General features: G+C 39.6%; 1 protein-coding gene across 1 annotated transcript in view; it reads right to left on the bottom strand.

The window, feature by feature from the left end:
• Positions 1–1,635: 1,635 nt before the first annotated feature.
• The window catches only part of LOC123036206 (serine/threonine-protein phosphatase 4 regulatory subunit 1-like), a 45,945-nt gene continuing 25,237 nt past the window's right edge, over positions 1,636–22,343 (bottom strand). Inside the window, 11 exon segments of the mRNA XM_044455247.1 lie at positions 1,636–5,438; positions 8,380–8,521; positions 9,601–9,735; positions 10,335–10,455; positions 12,411–12,511; positions 14,437–14,598; positions 15,714–15,899; positions 16,766–16,855; positions 18,253–18,470; positions 19,606–20,024; positions 20,993–21,147. Coding sequence (XP_044311182.1) covers positions 5,284–5,438; positions 8,380–8,521; positions 9,601–9,735; positions 10,335–10,455; positions 12,411–12,511; positions 14,437–14,598; positions 15,714–15,899; positions 16,766–16,855; positions 18,253–18,470; positions 19,606–20,024; positions 20,993–21,147 — 1,884 coding nt within the window. The 3' untranslated portion in view covers positions 1,636–5,283.

Raw genomic sequence — 22,343 nt, 5'->3', positions numbered from 1 at the left:
GATAACCTGGCCCCAAGTTTTTTAGGGTTTTATATGTTAACCACTTAGCCCAGCAGCCCATTGACAGCTAGTGCAGTCCTTGGAGGATGAGGATGCAGCTTGCTCTTTGGAGGGGGGCCCAGGAAGCATCCTTGCTGCTGCACCATGTACCAAGCCCAGCCCAGGACCAAACCCACAGGTAGCCCTACAAAGAGCACATTACACTAACCTAATCGTGAGGCCAGCATGGCTGGTACCACTGTGGCTAAGCTATTGCTTTCGGGATGGACATGCTTGGCGTAGCAGCTGCAGCAGTTAAAAGACCCTCACACTCCCTGGTGGTGCTAGAGAACTTTGGGTCCATCCTTTTACCATTTGTACTACCTCAAAGTTCTATCATGCACCCACATTTTTCAAGAGCTACATGAAAAGACTGGGAGAAATCATCTGTGGGTTTGGGGTGAGGTCTTATCAATATGCAGATGGTATACATAGTTCTAACTCCCTTTTCAGTTTAGGGAGACAGTTAAACTTTGGGTGAGCATTTCAGAGAAATAATGAATTAGGAGTACCAGGATAAAGCAGCCTAGGTAAGATGGAGTTACAGTGGGCCCACTAACCTGTCTGGACCAAACAAAGAGTGCTTATTTTGGCCATTAAATCCCTAAATTGTTTGGGACCACATTATCTAATAGGACTATGTACACCTGGATTAGCCTGCCCAAACATTAAGATCAGTGTCAAAAGTCCTTCTCTCCAGCCCACCAGCCTTTATCTTTTACTTGGAATAAGGCTTTCTCTCTAGTGGCCTGCTGAGAATGAGGCAGGCAGTTATTCTTGGCAAGCTTTCCAGGGCCAGGATGGCACTGACTCTTCAGATGAGGATGGTGATGCCTGGGAAACAAGATCTGTGGACATAGAGATGGCAAAGGAGGGAAAGCTTATCTCAAAGTTGCCATCTCCAGGTGTTCGGGCAGACCCTGGGAACTGAAAGGTTTGGAAGTCTCAGGGTGGGACATGGGAAAGGAATAGGAGACGCTTGGTCTGAAACTAGCCCTTCTCCAAAGGAGCACACTCAGAGAGGTAGAACTCAGGGTTACAGAAAAGGAGGATTCTCAAAAATAGTTTCTCGTTTGTGTTCAACTAATTGCTCTGTGCATGATCAGAGATTCTTCCTTTGTTGGTTATTAGTTTGCTGGTTCTACACTGGAAATAAAAATGCATTTCGCTAAGGAATTGTCTATTGTTTGAAAGGGAAGAGGATGAAACCTTGCTTCTGACATGGCCCCACATCTTTGGAACTCTCACCCAAGGGAGATATACATGGTACCACTACTGCTTTTTTAAAAAACTTGACAATACATTTACTCTGGTCTGCATTTGGTGCTTAAAGATCTTTAGTCGCTGCTGCTGCCCCCCCCCCCCCCCCCCCATGTATGCATCTCTCTGCATTTTTAATTGTAATTATACTTTAACATAAATATCATTGTACACTGTCTTGTGAGCGCAGCGCACACTGAAAGGCAGGCTAAAAGCATGCTGAACAAAACAAAATTAAAAAAAAACAAATACATTGTTTAATGCTGCTCAAATATTATTACATGATTAAATAGAATTTGCTATGCCACAGTTCAGCCAAGTAAACAAAGAAAGATGTCTGATAAAGCAGTCATGGGATTTATTGAGATAAATATGAATAGAAAGTTACATAGATTCTATGTTCTGATGAAATCAGTGGCACTTCCAGAGTGTCTCCAATTATTGGGTCCTAAACACCATCCTTTACAGACATACAACTGCCACTTGGGCAGGATTCCAAGAGGCGCCAAATTGATAACCACATGCAGCAGACAACAGCAGGTTGAATTTCGAGGCAAAAAATGACACGCATTCTTTGTATTACAAGTGCCCTACCTTGAACCACTTGTTTTTAATGCACCTCAGCCAAAAATGTTTTAAAGTGAAAATCCTTGCAACGTTTGTGAGTGGAATGAGCTCACCGTGAGGTTTTAAAAGATGTTTGGCTTTGTTTAAACAGTTTAACTGAATATGCTACTTTCCTCTCCATTGCTTACCGCCCCGCCCCTAAAGAGTGATCTATAAGGTGCTATCGTCTAGTCATGCATAAATTCTACTGGGGAACAATTCCAAAACAGCTGCTGTTTCAGGTACTTCAGTGGTGCTTGTGCGGAAGTTGCGAACAAGTTACATGTAATGAATAATGGTTGTATCAGTGCAGTTTTTTGCAACTTAAGGTGCAATCCTACACAAGTTTAGGCTGGAAAAAAGGCCCACCTCTCCCAGAATGGCACAGCCATTAAAATTGACCGGGGCAAGGCGGGACTTCTAAGCCATTATCTAAGCCTGCATAGGATTACATTGCGAGAGCCATTGCCAACAATTAAATCAACACAAAAAAATGAACGGAGGGGAAATGGGAAGGCAGGAGGGAGTGAGCAGAACTGCCCAGAATTCTCTCCTCTAGTGCATGCACCTACAGGTTTTTCAACATTAAAACGTAACTTTTCACAAAAGCACAAATTTAAAATGAAAAAATCTTGAATTTAGAAAAAGGTGCTACATTTTTATAAAAATTTGATTTGTCTCTTCAGGAAAATTAAGTTCAACAACTTACTCATGCATAACTGATGCTAACTAACCAATACCTTCAGGAAAAGCTTTCTAAAGACACATGGAAGTTTATGATATTTAGTAGGCTAGTGTACGAAGGGTATCTATCAATCTAAAACTAACATGGCAGTCAAAACTGGATTACTTTTATGTCCAAACAGCAGACTATTTACAGTTCTTCTCATTCTATGTACATTTAAAAAAAAAAGAAAAATGATGATCAGTGCTGAAAAATATTAATGACCAGGTATGGTCAACACAAATAAAAACTGGTTAGAACAATTTTAGAAAATCTGAAGTGTTAAAAAATACTTAATGCTAGCATTAGAAAAAGATATTAAAACTACCAAAAGTTGACATTTTTTGCTGAGAAACTGCAGTCATAAAAAATCATTTGCATTGATGAGGCATTTTGTTTTTAAACTTATTACAAACATTTAAGTGTAGAACCACCTTGCAGAATTCAGAGTTCAGACATTTCATCCTGAAATAAGAAGACATTTCTAGATTGTTGCTAAAAGTATTTTAGGATCTTGCAAAACCAGTACTACAAAACACTGAACACTGTATTGCAGTCTGGAACATAATTTTTCATAGCGTTATGTCCAGAACCTGACAGGCAATTGTGGCAAATTAAACCAGTTTTAAAACCAATAAAAGATAATACCAGGAAGTAAGCTGACAATCCAGACCATACAACTACTTAATGGAACAAAGGTGTTTAAGACAACATAGTTGTGACTTATTTATATTAAATGGAATGGAGCTGCTTGCCATTAAATGAGTTTTGGTTACTCCTTTAACTTCTTTAAAAAAATCCAGTTATGTTCAGCTAAACTTGAAATGTTTCTTAAGAGGTTTTTCACATTTAAACACTTAACCACTGCTCAATGAAAGAAAATTTGAATAGGATATTGTTTCATAACTGTTAAAAGCCTTCTATAGAACACTTGCATATATGCCCAGGTCATAATATTTAACTCCAGCAGTCTTCACTCCTTTGAATGAGCCCTGGTGAACTCATGGAATAGACATCATTTTTCTCTGTACAGATGATGCAATCTGGGTTTCTGGACTTGAGAATCCCTAAAGTAGTTGTGTTTTTACAGCTCAAGTTTTTATGGGTGTGCACAGATATGACTGTTGAACTGGAACATAAAGTATCTGCCCTGAGTGAAGTTTTATTTTTCCAAAGCTCTTGCATATCAAGTAGACTGTAACAGCATAATGGTAAGATTATATTGGCCCTCCTCCATGTATATTCCATGTTCCCATCTTATCCAAAACAAAAAAGAGCTACTTTGTTACTCTAATCATAGTTTGCGACAATAAACCAGATCTGAGTGGGCCAGAATGGTCTGTGAACACGCGCAAAACAGTTCCACAAACTGACAAGGAGATTTAATGGGCTTGCTTTCTGGCAGTAGCTCCGTACACTAATAGGTTAGGATCAGGGTCTAGAGAGTCTTCCATCTTTGGAGGCAGAAGGATGCAGTTGAGGCATGGATTAAAAGCCCACGTGTGTGCACTGCAGCAGCACGAAAAACCATTTAAGAGGCTGAACTTTCCATCGCTGATCTTCACAAAAGTAAAACCTCCTTAGACAAAGAACAGATTCCCAGAGGTCTGAACTTTTACTCATATACAAGTGATTGGTTCTGTATCCTTTCAGGGAGTTTGCATCCCTAACTTTACATCTACTGTACTTCTGAGAGCACAGCAGAGTTTAAAACAAATTTCAAACATACTCTAGTGTTGAAAGCTATTAGTCCATATCCATAAGTCCTTACTAAGGGGAAGGCCTGGCAAATGTAAGAACTTCAGAGTTAGTTGTTTGAAGACTGCAATTTACATGAATATAGACCACAGCTCTGGCAGAAGGAAAATGAAGTTAATAGCAGAAAAGAAAAACTAACTATGAAGTTTCTTGAGCATACAAGCATACAAACAGAGCTACAATTCACAAAATAAAGCCCTCGGTTGTTTTAAAATATCACCATCTACCTTAGAGGAAAAAAGCTCAAATTCTGCCTTTACTCCCAAAAGACAATGATGCGGCATTTTCTTTTTTAAAAAGCACAACTTCTAACAGATATTGTTTCAAGCTTTCTGAATTCTTTGCCAACTCTCATGAGAACATTTTGCATACTTTTGAGTTTTTTAATCATATAAAATGTGATGCCATCATCCATGGAACAAATTACAGCAAAACAGGTAAGAGTGCCCACATGTTTATGTTCACCGAGTCTATTATAAGCTCAAGTGTACCAAACTGAATTGTAGCAAATTGTAGTCACGCAGCCGAATGCCTCCCCTTGTCTTTGAGTCAGCATATTTGGAAAGGCGTAATTCTCTTAGCTGGAACAATGATGGAGCTGAAAATGTGTGAGGTCAACACAAGCATACACATACACAATTCTGGGCTTCTTGTAGAGATGATGGTTATTATCCATGTTCACGAAAGTAAATCAAGAAAGATTGGACTGGTGAGATTCCGTATCAGTATTGCCAGTTTGCAGATAAAAGGTCGACGTTCTCATTCAAACGCCAGAAATAAGAACAAGCCCTTTCCTTCTGGGTTGCATCAGCTGCTTGACACAGTCTTCCACTAGGTTAATAGCCAAAGCAGCAGCCTGTTAGATGAGTGATCTTTTGTGGTCCAGAGAGCTTAACTTAATTTTGCTTTTCAAGCGATGTAATGTGCATGTCACTGTATTTTGGTTTGCTTGTGGCAAAAAAGGAAACATCTTGGTCTCTGTCTGCCTGTAGAACAAGTACAGTCTCTTCAACAGCTTCAAGATGAGGGCTGCCCACACTTCTAAAATATGCTGGAATGTGGAATCAAAAGAAAACATTTGAGTCTGAGCCACATTATTCTATGCGCGTAAATTCACTTTAAATGTAAAACTAAATTTATTCATTCATTTTTATTCCAGTATCTGGCCACGATTGGGCCCAATGACTGGCTTACATTCACTTAAAACAAAAACTGCAATGCAGAAATACTGTAATCAATGAAACATCAACACAAAAAGATAAAATAAAAGCCACTAAGGTCGTAATCCAATGGCCTCACAGTAGTATATACGGCGCGGGGAGATAGTGTTACTCAAAGTCCCAATTCTGGGACTCTGAAGGTCAAACTCCTGCCCTGAACCCCTCACAGCCAGAGCAGAAAAATCTGTACCAGCACCTTCTACAAGGATGCAAATGGGCTGCAGAGGTGAAAAACGGGTGGTGTCAGTGGTGAGGAGGAGGCCGGGATGAGCAGCTTACTCTGTTTCCTATCAGCGTCTATACCGCCTTCCCTTCCTGGTGCCTCATCTGAAAACAACAGCCTAGATAAAATGCACACTGTGAGGCACTGTGACAAAGGCAACCATTGCTACTGCAGCTTGCTCCATGCACTGAATGCATATAAGCCCTCAAAGTTCCACAGCATACAGACATCTGCAATAGGCAACACTGGATTGCACCCTAATAGTTTTGCAGCAGGGAAATAGCAAGAATATACAGAATAAAGGATGGCAAAACTGTGAGTTTTTACAACTCGCAGTGAGGAAGGAACCAATTGGACTTCCTGAATTATCCAGCAGCAACAAAAAGCCCTGTCTTGGAAGACAAAAGGTTGCAGATCAAGGTCTTCAGTAACCAACTCCAAGTGTAAGCAGGTTTGTGTTCGTATCTGTCTGAAAAACTGATCACATGGATCCACAAAGGCAGTCAGCAAAGGTAAACGCCATTTCCACTGACATGCAGGGCAAATGTTGAAAAGAGCTGATCAAGGCTCCTGAATACAGTCCAAAGCCATAAGACAGCCCTCCTAGCCTGATGCCTTCTAGATGTTTTGTCAGCTCCCCAGCCTGGATGACCAGTAGTACGGCATACTGGGAATTATAGGCCAAAGTATCTGGGGGGTAACAAGGCATGTCCTCTTAATAAATTGATAACTGGTAAGTGGCAAATATTTTAAAACAAGCAGGTGAAGTACGGGGAAGTGTAAGAGTAAAGAAAATGGTAGTATTGAGGAATTCCAAGATTCTACACTAAGGCTGGTGCTATCTAAAGTTAGGGTTAGGGATGAGCACTGAAGTAGCTACGTTTGCAGCCAACTTTATTATTTGGGAAGTTGAAAACTGAAGCGAACTGTGAAGAGTTCCAAAAGAATTGCTGAAAATGGGTGTGTAGGAAATATTGATAAATGCAATTCTGTGCAAGTAAGTGGAAAGTGACACTTTGGCAACCAATTCTAACATCATGTATACACTGATGGGATTTGAAATAGCATTGATAAGCTGGCGCTTAAAAACCAAGAAATAGATTATGGCATTGTAGTGGACAACAACATGAAAATATCAAGTAAGTATGTGGGAGCAATGAAAAAAGTGAATTCCATGTTAGAGGGCTTACAATCGGAAAAGGGCTTAAAAATCGAGTGGCTAGTACTTCAGTATCTCACCATAAATCTAATATCTTGCCACATACGAATGTCATATACACTTTAGGCTATCCCATCTCAAAAGGGATATCATGAAGCTGATAAAAGGGCAATCAAAATGATTAAGGATTTAGAGCACCTTCTCTAATGGAAAAATAGGGCTGAAGTGTACCCCATCCATGGTCTGATTGAGCATAAGTACATAACAGGTGTTTAAAACTATGTATGGAGTGGTGAAAATGGGCAGCAATTACTTGTTTTTATCTCTGATAAGACTGGAATTTGGAGTCACCCATTATAATTGATCGGTAGCAGATCCAACACAGGCAAAATAAGTACTTAATACTATGTGTCATGCTCTTATCTCATTTTGCACTGGGTTGTTCTGGACATCAGAAACAGCAAGACACTGGTATCTCCTGACTCGCTCAATATCAGTATCGAAGACGTAACCAGGAAGAGGATGTGTGCCAGTAGCACAGGTGTTTTGTAATAGCTAGCAGTCTCTCCAAAAGATTTCATTTCAGAAGGAATGCACAATTCTAACTTTCATGTGTTGCCTTAATTTACACTGGATAAGCACTATCTGCCCTCACCCACGCCCTGCTGTGTAGCTCCCTGATATTCCCAGACCCTGTTGCTGTTAATGCTGATGGAGATGGAGATGGCGTTGTCAAGGCTTAAGGGAGGCAGAACATCTCCCAACTCCCAGCAACCTCGCTTCTGAGATCACTATTACCCCCATTGTGGCAGCAGAGAAACAGCTGGAAATCTCCCTGGAAATCACTGGAAGAGGTGAAAACTTACCTCCGCCTGCAGCATCCCTGTCTCCGGGATCACTGCTTTCCCTGCTTTAGTTCTCAGTGGGCAAGGAGAGGAAGTTTAAGCTATTCCATCCCTGAACACCTCAAGATGTGTATGGACTTCTATCAAACTTGGAACTCTTTTTATTATTGACTAGAGAAACGGGACTGTGCATAGATTCAAATATGTTTACGGATTACTATAAAAAAAAGTACGGGGGGCTGACCCAGTAGGTCTGATGTTTCTGATGACTGATGGTTTTTAGTTTCTTTTGTTAGTTGGTAGAAAAATAATAATAAAACTTACTTTAAAAAAAAGATGTATATGCAAGGGAGTGTGTGTGTGGAGTGGGGGGGGGGCAACAATGTGCACTACATACATGTATATGTAAAAGCTCAGCCTCCAGTCCCATATCCAACCCCAGATGTGGCTCTTGGGAGCAAAAAGCTTGTGACCCCTGACTTCTATGCACCAAGCAGTGCTCACTGTACTTAAAAACAGTTTATGTTTGAGAGGAATTAACATACCTTTCTCCAATAATGTTTGTCTCAGAGCTTTGGCAAGCAGAACCCTTACGTTTGGCACAGGATCAGAGGCCAAGTTTAGAAGGCTGGGTAACAGGTGTTCCACAAAATGGTCAACAGGCATGCACTCTTCTTCCACAACTGCCTACAATAACAAAAAGAGAGAAGTTAGGCATACTCAACTAACGGAACAGCAATTCTCATTTTCAAAGGAATAATAAGCAAGAGTCGGTATGGTTCAGTAGGAAAATCACTGGCAGTGGGCCTAGAAGCACTGAATTGGAATCCCTGCTCAGCATAGTGTAATCCTGATTATGTGCAAGTCACTCTCAACGTAAGATCCCTAAGAGGTAATGGTAGGAATCCATCACAATGTGATAGTGAGGAAAAAATATCCAAGTCTCTCATCTGCTATGAATACACTTGCTGGCCTCAGGCAAGCCTTGCTTACAGCCCTTAGGCACAACATGGTGACAATAATTGCCTATTAAGCAAGCACACATGGAAGGAACTTACATGAAGCACTCAGGATATTCTTAAGTGCTACTTCTTCATCATCATCATCATCATCAATTATTGAATGACTTAAGAAGAGATATTGCATTTTAAGCAGCAATGTGGGCCCACTGATATCAGAGCAACTAGGTAGATGGTATTTTTAAAAAGGTTAGACAAGCAAAGACAACAAGAGGAGGAAGAAACATATACTGAATAAATGTTGCATGGAGTTGCATGGATTTTGATGGGTGTTTTGACTGCTCATTGTACATCAACATGACAAATGCTTCTTTAATTGTAAACACATTCTTATTTGTCTTCACGTCATAATGTACCCTCTTGCCCTATCCTTTAAAATTTGATTGTGCTCTGGGCAGAATAGATTTAACAGATCCCTGAAAAAATTCTAAGAAGCTAATAGTGTTTTTGTACTTATCCAAATGAGCAATTCAAACTTATGTATGTCCCTCCTGTAAATGTTTATGTCACAAGCATAATACATTCAAGTCCCATTCTTGCTCCATGCAGTCCAGCAAGCTCATATATGGCTTCCAGGTTGTTTCCCATCCAGGTAGCTCACAGCCCTGCTTAGTTTCTGCAGGGCAACTGTGCCAGACATTTCTATTCTTTATGCACATATCAGCAATGCAAAGAAGAAAAAAGACAAAGAAAAAAGAAGGAAAGATGAGAGAGGTAAAGGCCAAGGCCAAAGCCAAGGCGACTCACCTGGCAGATAAAGGCAAATGCTTGTCTTCCAACCCACTTGGAACAATGGCGGAACTTCACAATCAGCTCATTAATGAAATTTAATCCCAGAGAGTTTGCATTGTTTGCATAAAATTTCTGCAAAATTGCTACCACCTGCAAAGGTACCAGAGCAGAACTCATGCAGAGCTTGGCAACAGTTAAAGGTGGCACTACCAACACAACAAATACCTAAAAGCTTTAGGTATTTAGGAAGAATTATTCTGTGGCCCCTTGACAGTATACAGAAGGACAGAGACTCCCTGCTTGGGGCACTCTTCCCTGACAAGGGTGGGGAGGGTGCTTCAAGGCTAGAGGAACCATCTCAGAGGACAGGTTTTGGGGTGAGGAGGGAAGAGACTGGCATCCTGCTGGCACATTTGCCTCCCTCCCGCCTGCTCCAAACACAGACAGCTGAAACAGCCTATCTAAGCACTCTGAAGAGCAGGAGAAGCACAGAGGCAAAGTTCACCTCTGCAGTCCTCCTGTCCCGCATAGGATGCCCACAATCCTCCCAAGTTATCCCCACAGAACTGTATCCCTTGTAGCCATTGTTCTGTTGCAGAAAACAAGAAGGAAGCTCAAATAAAACCTCTAATAGGGAAACTACAGTCAAAATAAGGAAAGGACATTTTAAAAGGTAAGGAAAAAAGACTTGTGAAACCAAATATACAACATACAACAAATGTAGGCAGAACAAAAGTACAACAGCCTACCAGCTTGAAGGAGATCCACCTGACTTCAGAAACTTTATCTGAACAGAGAGTGAGTGCAATATGTCTTAAGTAGTCATACACATCATTGGGATTATACAGCTCAAGTATCAAAATCAGTTGCCTAAAACAGAAGATAAATAATTATTTACAACACTGTTAATTCTTCTACCCTCCTGCAACAGAATATAATATGAATGCAAGGCTTTGAAGTTACTTCTTCTGTTACTTAAGTATTAGAAACTGTTTCTAATTTTTTTAGATCTTCCAACTCTTTCATAAAGCTGTTGACTTCATTTTTGGTTTGATTACGTCTTACTGATGGCTTCATCTTATTTGTTTTATCACCATTTCATATCATATTTTGAATTTGTCCACTATTCAGTTCAGTCATTGGTCAGTTTAAAATGTATGCATTTAATAAACAGAATACAGTCTTCTATGAAGATGTTTTAACTAAAAAGATAAGGAACTTACTTGTTCTGAAAATAAAACGGTGGGGAAGGAAAACCTGGTAAGCCATCTTGAGTTGCTTGTAAGAGGAAGCAACTTAAGGTATAAGAGTATAAATGTAATGCTGTTATTTGTAGTAGCAGTATTAATATTACATTAGTCCATCTGGCCAGTACTATCCACCCTGATTGATAGTGACTCCCCAGAGTCTGAGGCACTGGTCCTTTCCAATCTTACAGTTCAACTTCTTTATACTGTTCTTCTCATTTACACTGCTATTTAACTGTATTGTCCATTACTTGGATTTCATGATTTTAAATTGCTGTAAGCCATTCTGAGTCCTCTACAATACTGCAAGGGCACTCAACCTACTTTGGCACTGGCACGTAAGTTCTACCTTCAAGCCCCATCCCTAGAGAAATCACCACTGAAGAAATGGCCATGTTATCTCCAATCTCAGACTGAAGATAAACCCAGTGATACAATTAGGATTGGGAGGAGACATAGCTGATTCCAAGAAGAGCTGCTGCTTTTTCCAGTGCCAGCCAAGCCCCCTTCTTCATGTGGAACTCTGAGTCCCTCTGAGCCCAGGGAAAGCATCAAATGGGCACACAGTGCAGGGCAATGAAGTATGTGGATACAGCACTGTTCTCCTTCTACATACCTGTGAAAAACCAAGTACTCTCCAAAATGCATTACCAGCAAGGCACAAGAATAGAAGAAACAACTCTGGCACAATCAAATCATCAATATGGATTTTTCCATCCAGCAAAAGTACGTTAATTAGGTGGATTATGCAGATTGGACAGCATCTGCCCCCCCCCCCCGCAACTGCACAAATTGCAGGGATTAGCAAGTACTATCATCCCCATATTAAGACAGGGGGCTGAGGTGAAGCAAATAGTAGCTTCGTACTAAGCTCATGTCACAGGTAAGATGTGAGATGGTTTTTCTGAGCTGACTATTTCGGGCAACTGTCAATCCAGACACAACATTCAGACAGAAAGGAAGCGAAAGGAAAGGAAAATCCTAATACTATTCCGTGCTGCTTTAGAAATGCTGGATTTTTCAGTACAGATAAGAACATGAATAAGAATGTGAGCATGAAATGTTGCTTAGTACTGCTGTGTGCTAATGGAGGACTCTTCAAATAAAGGAAGTATTTAAAAGATCTGATAAATCTGAGTATTTAGAAAGCAAAGTATAAATTATTCCAACATTTCACGAGATGCATGATTCTTTGCAACCTGCACAGAAGATGCAACAAACATCAACAGCTGATTTTTGTAGAAGAAAGAAATGTAATGAAATGATACGGCTCTCCCACTAGATGTCAGAGTTATTACACTAGAATAATTCATGGTATGAATGAAAGCAATGTTTAGATAAAAGCAACAGAATGTGGCTACAACTGAGCATGTACACTGAGCTCACTCAAACTCAATGGTGGTGTTGTTCCCATTTACAGGTTCAAATTTTGCCTGGTTTCCCATCAATTGATTCCACTTTTTTGTCACTTGCATTACAAGTAATACTTTATAGAAGATTAGGAGAAAACAACCAATGCTTGCTATAGCTCGGTACAATTACACACCAAGATACAAGAGTCTAACAAATTTTACTTACTCTGCAAGTTCATAACGAAATCGCCAATTCCTGCTGTTATCTGTAACCACAAACTCTTGAAGCTGGTAAAGGTACTCACGTCTTTTGTCAGCATGAAGCAACTATAAAACAGAAATAAAATGATGTGTGGCCATTTAAACGATTTATTACCGATTTAGTTGGAAAATTAAAGCAGGCATTCCTTAGTGTTCTAGTAGCTTACATTTGTGAAGCACTAAGCATTTCCTTCCTAAAGACAGCTTTATTCCACTCAGACTAACAACTAGTGGTGTCATTCAGGTTACAGTACTAGATTGGGACCAAGGCCACCTGGGTTCAAATCCGTATTCAGCCAAAAGCTAACTTGCAGAACATGGGATAGTCACTATCTCACAAGCTCCATTCAGATGTAACAAGACATTTCATGGATGAGCCACAGCGAGCCTCAGGCTTGAATGCCCCCACAATTTGGTACTGGCTTGCTCTTAACAAACTAGGGTTTAAAGTAGGGTTTAAACAACCATACTTTCTCATGGTTGATGCCACATAGAACTGTGATTTTTTTTAAAATGGGAATTAGAAGCTTCCAATCTCCTTCATGAAAGAAGGAAGGAGGTAACACATGTGACTGAGGACTCCTGTGGCTGGTCACTGTAGTAGGAAATTACCATTTCCTAGTATGCCTGAACCAGTGAAACCCATGTCTCCGGTTTCTCAGGAAGGCAAAATAGGCTGGTGGAGGAGCCAGGTATGCTTCCTAAAGCATCATGGAGGAAAAGCAAGATTAAAATGTAATCAGTAAACAGCCAGAGCACATGCCAATGCATGTTTAAGACAGAAACGGTCCTATGGCTGGCTGGGGAATGCTGGAAGATGCTTTTTCTGCCTAAATGTGTACAGGATTGTACCCTAAGCCTCAGTGCTATCTTGCTTCTGCCAATAGAAATAAAGAGCCAAGCTCAAGTATCCACTTGTCCTGACCTTCAAAGTTCCAGTAGCCAAACATTTACAGACTACTGGCCATCTTCACCAGTAATTATCATTACACATACATTCTATTTTCTTGTGCAATGTGTTAAAGACTTAGAGCCAATTTAAACATTATAGTTCCTATGTGGAGGCTGCCAAAACCTCTCGCTCATGTCAGCACAACCTATTTAAAAGTAAGACCAGCACACACACTCCATCTACCAACCCACAAAGAGGCTGCCAAAATTAACACTGACAGCAGTTGCTGCATAAAAATGGGCTGGCACATGGACTAAGAGGCTTTTATATGTTATGCCCACCATGAAAGTGCTGGTTGGGTAGGTGCACTTTTCAGGTTGAAGAGGACAATTTTTAAAAAAAATTCCTGCTCTCAAGCAATTCCCTAAATAAAAGGTAACGCCATTCAATTGTTGTATCCATTTGAGATATTTCTGTGAATTTATGTGAAACAATACAGAGTATCACAGATACTGGCTCCAATCCAACATCCATTATTTATTTTGTGCAGGTGCACATGGCGTTTTACAAACTGACCTAAGCACATTTAAAAAGGGTAGGGGAGATACCCTTACTTTCAACTGCATCAAAAGCTGCCTTTGTACATCCAATGTTCAAAGGGAGGGGGATAGAACTCAGCCTAGCTGCTTTTTTAAAATAAAGCAAACATTAAAGGCAATCAGTCAAGCAATTTAAACAATGTGTTCCACATGCTTCTCTCAACCAAGGATGCACCAGAAAGAAAAAGTAACTGAAATATAACATAAAGTAGCCAGTGTGGTATAGTAGTTAAGATTCAGGGTTCTAATTTGTTGAAAACCATCCTGAGATATCTGTGATGGGATGGCATAAAAAAGTTTTAAATAAATTGTCAGTCCCCATTCAGCTATGGAGCTCACTGGGTGTTTTTGGGCCAGTCACAGATTCTCCGCACAAAATACCTCACAGGGTTGTTGTTGTGAGGATAAGAGTGAGTGAAAGAGTAGAATCATGTAAGCTGCCTTGAGTTCCTTGGTAAGAAGGAAGTTGGAAAAAGATAGATAGCTCAAGCTCTGTCTACCTTAAGGAAGTCATAAAGATGTTTAAGGATGCCAATGCGCACTTCATCCAGATCTTTTAAGAAGCCATTGAAAATGGGCACGAGATCCGCTGCTGTTAGCTGATCTCCCAAAATAACAGCCAGCTCATGTATAGAGAAAGCAAGCGTCCGACGTACCTTCCACTGTAACAGTTAACAAGAAGAAAAGCAACACTACTGAGTAAACGTAACAAGTTTAAGTCTTTTCAAACAAAGGAATCAAAATTGTCAGTATCATTATGCCTTTATATGAATCTATGCTGTGACTGTAGTTTAAAGAATAGGCACAGTTCCAGGTATCACACCTTAACAAACGGAATCACGGAGCTAGAAAATGTTTAGAGAAGGGTAATCCAAATAACCAAGGAGCTGGAGGGAACCTCCTGTGAGGAAATGGTACCATGTCTACAACTCTTCAGCTTTAAAAAGCCGGGGGGGGGGGGGCATTTAAGCATGTCCTCAAAGCCATGGAAGGTGAGTAATCCTAATGCGAGTGTCCTCCACCTCAGAGTGAAACCAGCAGGTGGAAATAGGGAGAAAAGCCTCAAAACCTGTGATCTTGTGTTCCTCTGCTTGTTTTATTGTGTTATTCGCTTTAACACACACACACACACGACTCAGTGCACAGTCCTTCCTTCCACAGAAGCTTCTTTACATCCTATTTTAGAGAGAGTTCTATATGTGCAGAGTGCTGTACTGTGTTCAAAAAGAGAGTCTGAAGAAGAGGCAAATATATAACAAGATGAAAAAACAGCCTGGTTGCTGCAAAGAATGCATTTGACTGGATAATTTTGTTTGAAACCACACTGAGTTTATAGAAAATAAATGGGATCTGCTCTTTAAGTATAAAATACATATTTAGGAAGTCCTCTAAAAACACGTGCATCTGGCAAATAGTTCTAGGTCTGACGTGAACACTGGGCTTGGTTCACTCATTGCTTGTACTGCGGATATATGTTTCTCTTGACAGGGCTGCACAAGAAAGTTTCTTCATCATGCTGTCCTAACTGGCTGAAGATTAAATGGTTAAAGTGACTCATAATCAAATTATGACCTCTGGGAGAAGCAAGCACTCTGTGGATATTGCAAGGTTGTGGTCTTCTATATCATTTGCTTCCATCGATCAGCCTAAACAACAGGAGTTTGGGGGGCTCTAATAGCAAGACTGGAATAGATGGAAGTGTGCCAAATACTGCATCTGACATGTACATCAGAAAAACATACGGTGTGAAGCTCTGCTTGACTTTCATATACTTTACCTGCACATCAGATGCCAAGGTCTCATAGGTGTCTTTCAAACAGTGCCAGTTCTGCCTGCCCAGGGTTAAGGCCACACCAGGAAGACTGTATGCACAATGCTTTGCAATTTCAGTATCAACAGTTTGTGCTCGAGCAGGGTCTGTCATAGATAAGTACTGGTCCAATAAAGGCTGAGGTATGATATCCTGGAGACAAAAACAGTACATTATTGATAAGAATAAATTAAACAAGAGAAATAATATATCAAACACTGAAAGACATCTGCTCTAGTATAGCATTCTGTCTCCCACTCCAGATGGTAACTGCACAATGGAAAGAAGCCAGAATAGAATTGTAACAATTATAAAATATGCAACCCACTAAACTCCATCATCTTTGTCATAGAGAAGCATTTGGTAATTCAAGGTCGAATGCCTTGACAATATTCTACCACACCTGATTAACTCCACAAAATAAAGGTTGGGCTGATGATGAGTTACAAAAAGAGTTACACATAATAACTGTACTTATGCATTATTAAATTATGACTATGCATATGTGAATAACAAAAACGACAGAAGCAAGATTTGGGCATCTCAAAGTTTGGTTGTGTGTTTTAATTACATAAATCTAGTATGCATCCTTATTTAGGGGCTGGATGGATGTAATTTTCTGAAGCCAATATGAGACTGAGCCACATACTCCTTTTCCTAAGTAAAAATTAACTTTTGTCCAAGCATGTTATTTTTTAGATTTCTATCCTGCCCATTAGCTAAAAGGGCTCTCTTGTCCCACTGTGTATCTCAGAATATAATTCCAAATTGAGCAAGATCCATGGTAAGATGACTACAGTATTCATGTGGGCAAAATCTAACATGTTACCCTATGAGAAGGGACAGGAAGAATGCAAGACAGGGTCCTTGAGCTCATAGTCTAGTTTAGAAAGTAATGTCTCATCAAAAAACACATTCTTTAAACACTAAGGCTAGCTTCTGGACACATGTTTAAATAAAATACTTCAGTGATAAAAACTGAACTTCCCTATCCTATATTAAGAAATATTTAAAACAACCTGTAATTTTGATTTATCTTCTTCAAGAGGTGGTTCATTCTCTTCTGCCTCTAAGATTTTGGTGGCTGCACTGCTTTGCTCTTCTGAAAGCTGTAAAAATGTGTAATATATATTTATGGGAAGATCAAAACAAAATCTGGAATGAAATATGGAATAGTGCTTTAAAACACAATATAACTCAAAGGTGGAACAAACCTGGAAGAACTGGATTTTACTTAATCAGCTAAACACCATACTTTGTTATACTAAAAGTATAACATACAGGAAAAGGTACTAACTCCATAGCCGAAATACAAACCCATTGCTGGCAGTTTAAAGTATATGTTGAATGATGCATATCTCAGACCATGCTATACCTGAGAATTTCAAAAATCTAGAACACATGCTATTCATAGTATGCCCCTTTACTCAGAAGAAAGCTGGAAAAATAAACATAGCTGGGAACTGAGGGAAAGGGCATGAAAGGGAAAATACTATTCTTACTCCTAAGATAAAGGCCACACATAGTTTTGGGGAAAACATGCAAAGGCTTGGAAACCACTGAATGATTGGAGTAAAAATATGGAGGATAAATGGGATCCACCAAGAAACTTGAAGGTCTGGAGTAGGCATATATCAATGATGGCAGAGGCAAAATTTGGGCATCACAAAGTCTGGCTAAGATTAGACAGACTTTGAGATTAGATAGATAAGATTAGATCAGCAACTAGAAGTCTGCCACCCCTTCTCTAGGGAACCTTTGCGAAAACAGTTCTGTTTTTGACAGTTGTAACTTTCCTCAGCCTTCTTGTAACTTTATTCAGCTTCAGTGTAAATTTTCCCATATTTGGGCTGCATGCTTAATTATAACATATAGTGTTCTTAAACAGATATGTCACTCATTAACTCATTTTTAATCTCAGTTGTTCCAATTACCTTCAAATGTGCTACTCAGTACCTGAAGTATAATGATGTTGCATTCCAGTTTAAACAAAACATTGACAAAGTTGTCCAATATTTGCTCTGGGAAAACAAACTGACTAGCATATGTTTGATTTGCCTTGGCAGATATAGCAGAAAATTCCAAGCTTCATTATTCTTCTACCCAGTCCACCTCCAAGATGCTACTTTTAGAAATTTTCCTAAACTCCACTAAAGGTGCCATTCTCAGCGGCCAATCTGTAATTCTCAACTCCCTTCTCATGGGGATTTGCCAGTCCAAGTATTTATTGGAAGTGCTGCAAAGCCTTGGTATTTGCCTGGCTTCCAGGGTCTGGGGTTCAGCCAGTACTGGGCTGTATTTAGACAAACATATAGATAATTTAGTGAACACTGCTAGTTATATTTGGCTTCCCTTTTAGCTATAGGCACAATGCCCAACCTTTTTAAGATGGCAGGCTAAAAGTTAAAGTAAATAAACTCTTTAGTAGTATGAAATGACTGACAAGAAGAAGTTGGTGTCAGCTCAACCCCACAAAACAGATTTTCCTACCACAATAGCTACTTACCACATTTTGTATTATAGTTGGACAGGATGGGGCCACCACTTCATCCAGGCTTGGCAATGAAGACAGTGTGCTCTCATTCACTGTACTTGGCTCTGAGTGTAAACTGGCTGTATCTTCCTGGTGGGTGCCATTAACTTCTTCATTCTGCTTGATCTCATAATCATTTACAGAATCAAGATGTGCAGCTCTGAGTGCAGCAGATAAGACTTGAACCTGAGCTGATTAGATGGAACAGGTCCTATTAAGTTTCTTTTCATGCACACCTCCTAAAAACTTGTGTCAGAAAGACTTACATGAAAAGTGCGGAATATAGCCACAAAAAATGAACAAGCAAATGCACTGCAAAATCTTTTAAGCATTCACATATTAGCTCACTGTTCTTAGCCTGAAAGGTGGCTAAACACATTCATGAGAATAGAACTATCAATGGCTATTAGCAATGATGGCTATTTGGAAGCTTCAGTTTCACAGGCACGTTTTTTAATGATAACTGAGACAGTAAGATGTAGATGGGTTTAGGCTGTGCTCCCACACATTTACACAAAAGAACTATGCTGTGGGGTATAGGTGTGAGTCTAGCTTCCTGCATCCAGATACAAAGCTAAGAGCTCTAGCACAGGTCATCCTTAAGCCTCTTTGCTGCTTCTCCTCTCCCATTATACATTTCTTACATTTAATTTATCATCATGCCTTATGTATCCAGACTTCAGATCTGATTTTTATAGGGATATTTTCACAAAAGATGAGTTTGGTTCCTATTTAGCAATCTGCTAGGGAACCAGTGAACAAGGTTGCATTCCTAAGCACACTTACTAGAAAGCAAGCCCCTTTGTAAAAAGGGAGATTTATCTCTGAGTAAACATGCTTAGTAGCACTAACTGCATTTAAAGCTAGCTTTCACTTGTAGCTTACACAACCAGACACCCAATTAAGCTTCTGATTTTACTCCTTCAGTTAGACAAACTCTCCTGGAAGGCATTGCACAGGTAAAGACCAGAATTAACATCAGAAACCTTGAGTCCAACTGCCCTAAATCACTCATCATCCTTTTTTCTGCCAAGGGTACAGTCCACTTGCAAATGCAACCATGAGGCGGGAGGAAGCAGTTAAGGTGGGTAATAAGATGCACTTTAGAATAGCAAAGTTTTTCCATCAACTGCTGCTAAAAACTGACTTCACTTTTTATTTAATTATAAAGCAATGTAGGAATTTACTGCTATCAAAGGGAACCACATGCAAGCATTTTTCCATTTAAGAAAGCAATCAGGAGGTACATGGTAGCCACAGAAGAATCAACTGACAGGTTTCTAACAACAGAAGAATAAATCAAACATAGTTGGAAAAAGATCTTACCTTGAACATCTGGGTCATCCATATGTTCCTGCAAACTTTGCAGAACTTTTTTAATTTCACTGCTGGCAACACAGTTATTGCAAAGAAGCTCTGATGTGGAACAGTTCTCCTCGTGTATTTCAGGTTTGCACTGAAGCAGCTCCAAATCCTGGCTTATGTCAGGAAGAGGAGGACGCCAATATAGGAAAGTATTAAACATGTCCTCTGCCGACTGGACCCTTAAGTTCATTCCCTGATAATCCGCATAAAGATCAGCATTGTTACTCTGAGTCAATACAGTCTGATCAACTCCAAAATTTAGAGGTCTGACTGGGCTTTTTTCTTGTGCATCTGAATTTGAAGTTTCAGAACAAGTTGTAAAGCTAACAGAGGATGCTTCTTTCACTGATTCCAATTTATTCTCCACCGGCTCCTCCGAACTAATAACAGAAATACTGTTAGCCAAAATTGAACATATTTCATAACAACTATTTTCAGTTAACAAAGGATCTTAACTATGATTCAGGTAACAATAGGATATTACAGTGATAATCTTTCCTTCAGAATCAATCCTGCTTTCAAAGACAATGAGGTTGCATAAAATCAGCCTACATCATCTTCAGACTACCTAAGTGTCTCTGGGTTATTCATTTACTCTCAAGTTTTTCTTGCAGAGAGACTGAGAATTGCTCTTGGAATCTAGCTTGTTTGATCAAGGAGGCCTCAACGTCAAATAGAAGTCTTGCTTCTTCATACTTCTTCCCACAGTCAAAAGAGAGAGGCAATAGACCATATAAGCCCAATACCCACTCACATTCTAGATAACCAGCCAGAGAGCTGTTTTGGGCATATGGACAGTATAAAAAATACATACATACATGCCATAGCAATTAGCTAATAGCCTCCATGCATCCAGAATGAACAGACTCCTTGAAATTGTCCTGGTGTCACAAATGGCCCTGGACAATTCTCTAGTTCTCATCAAGTGTCTCTACATCTGATGATTTCATGCGAGTTTGCACATAGCTATGTTTAAGGGATGCTAGGGACCCAGGCACTAACTAGCAAAACAGTACCAGAGTTCCTTCGGAGCTGCATCTCCTTATTTACATTCAAGATGAATAATACATTCAAGGAGAAAGCATCAGCTGTCAGAAACAAATAATAGCTATATCAGTCCTATATACATCCTTGTATATTTTTAGGATCATTGAATCAATGTAGCTTACATAAATCCTCTATCTTTTCTTTATAAGAGGAGAAAAACATGGACATATTGATATTACAACCATAAAGGCTAAAAACTGTAGGAAAAAATCCATTATCTGTTTTTTGCTGGTTTTTGCCTTGCATTAATGAATCGCATTCATTTCAAGTCAGCCATCACTGGTAATGCCAATCACTGTACCTTGATGACAGGATGTTTGCACTGTTGCTTGCTGGACATGGACTGGAAGACCGAATACTGAGTGTCCCATCCTCCCGAATGTAAAGACCAGCACTGGAAGGGTTTGCAAAAGTAGAAATAAATGGTCCAAGAGATTGGAAAGCAGCTTGTCGAACCTAGAATGTTGGGAAAATAAGAATATGAAAGATTTGACAAATATTCTTCACAGATTAAGTATTCTTCATACTATTCCAAAGTAAAACTAACTCTGAAAGGTAATTTTTAATACATTTTATTTGAACTGATCTAGAACAGAAGTCTAGCGCTCCCTTGCTCTGTTAGTACTTAATTATGTGAATTTATTGAACTATTTATATTTAATTTTATTGTTGTAGCAAGCAGTCATGATCATGTTGTCACTGTTAAAATGAGCACAAGAGGTGAGTAGGCTGCTGCCGATAGATTTTTAGATTCACTTAAAATGGCCCTTTGTAATTATTTTTATTGTTTTTAATGTTGTAATTGTTGTAAGATGTTGTGTATTGTAATTATGAACAGCTATATTTTCAGTACTGCATTTCTGTAAATCAAGTATATAATAACAGTAAATAATTTGAAAGGCATCAGGGCATCATTAGTCTAAGATTATTATTACAACAGCAAATCAGATTATAATTCAATTGAACTAATGATTATTTTAGCCATCTCACAGATTTGGACCAGTAGACAAGCAGCAATAATTAAACAGATATAAGTCATCAGCATATGCCCTACCTGGACAGGGATGGTCTTGTGATAGGTATTCATGAGCTGGCATCCTTTGGTTTAGATTGCTGCAGCATGCTACAGCCTTTGAAAATGGTCTAGAAGTGTTGGTGAGTTAAAAATAGCACGGGTAGACCGCTAACCAAGACTGGCCAATGTAACTGCATAATGTCATTAATTTTCTGTCTGCACTGCCTGCCAGCCCATTTCTGGGCCCAATTCAAAGTGCCAGCTTTAGCTTTTAAAGTCCTACATAACTTGAGCCCGGTTGCCTGAAGGAACATCTCCTTCCATATTTGCCTACTGAGACATTAAAATCACTGCCTGAGGGCCTCTCCTCCAAAGAAAGTAAGGTAGATGGCTACAAAAGGGACAACCTTTTCCATGGCTGTACCCCATTTGTGGAGTGCTGTACCAGAGAAGCTGACCTGGCACCCACATTGTGGTGGTCGTAGTTCCAAATGAAGGCCTTTTTATTCTTTCAGATATTCTAAGAACTTTTTACACATTCTTTTAGTATCCTATTCTATTGCTGGTGTAAATTCGGTTTTATGGTGAGGTAATGGTCTATTCTCTGCTAACTTTATCTTAATTTTACTCTTCACTG

Source organism: Varanus komodoensis, unplaced genomic scaffold (genome assembly GCF_004798865.1).
Source record: "Varanus komodoensis strain SLA01 unplaced genomic scaffold, ASM479886v1 scaffold8, whole genome shotgun sequence".
NCBI classification, from domain to species: Eukaryota; Metazoa; Chordata; class Lepidosauria; order Squamata; family Varanidae; genus Varanus; species Varanus komodoensis.
Note: the sequence above shows the minus strand (reverse complement) of the source record. Positions and strands in the feature narration are given on the sequence as shown.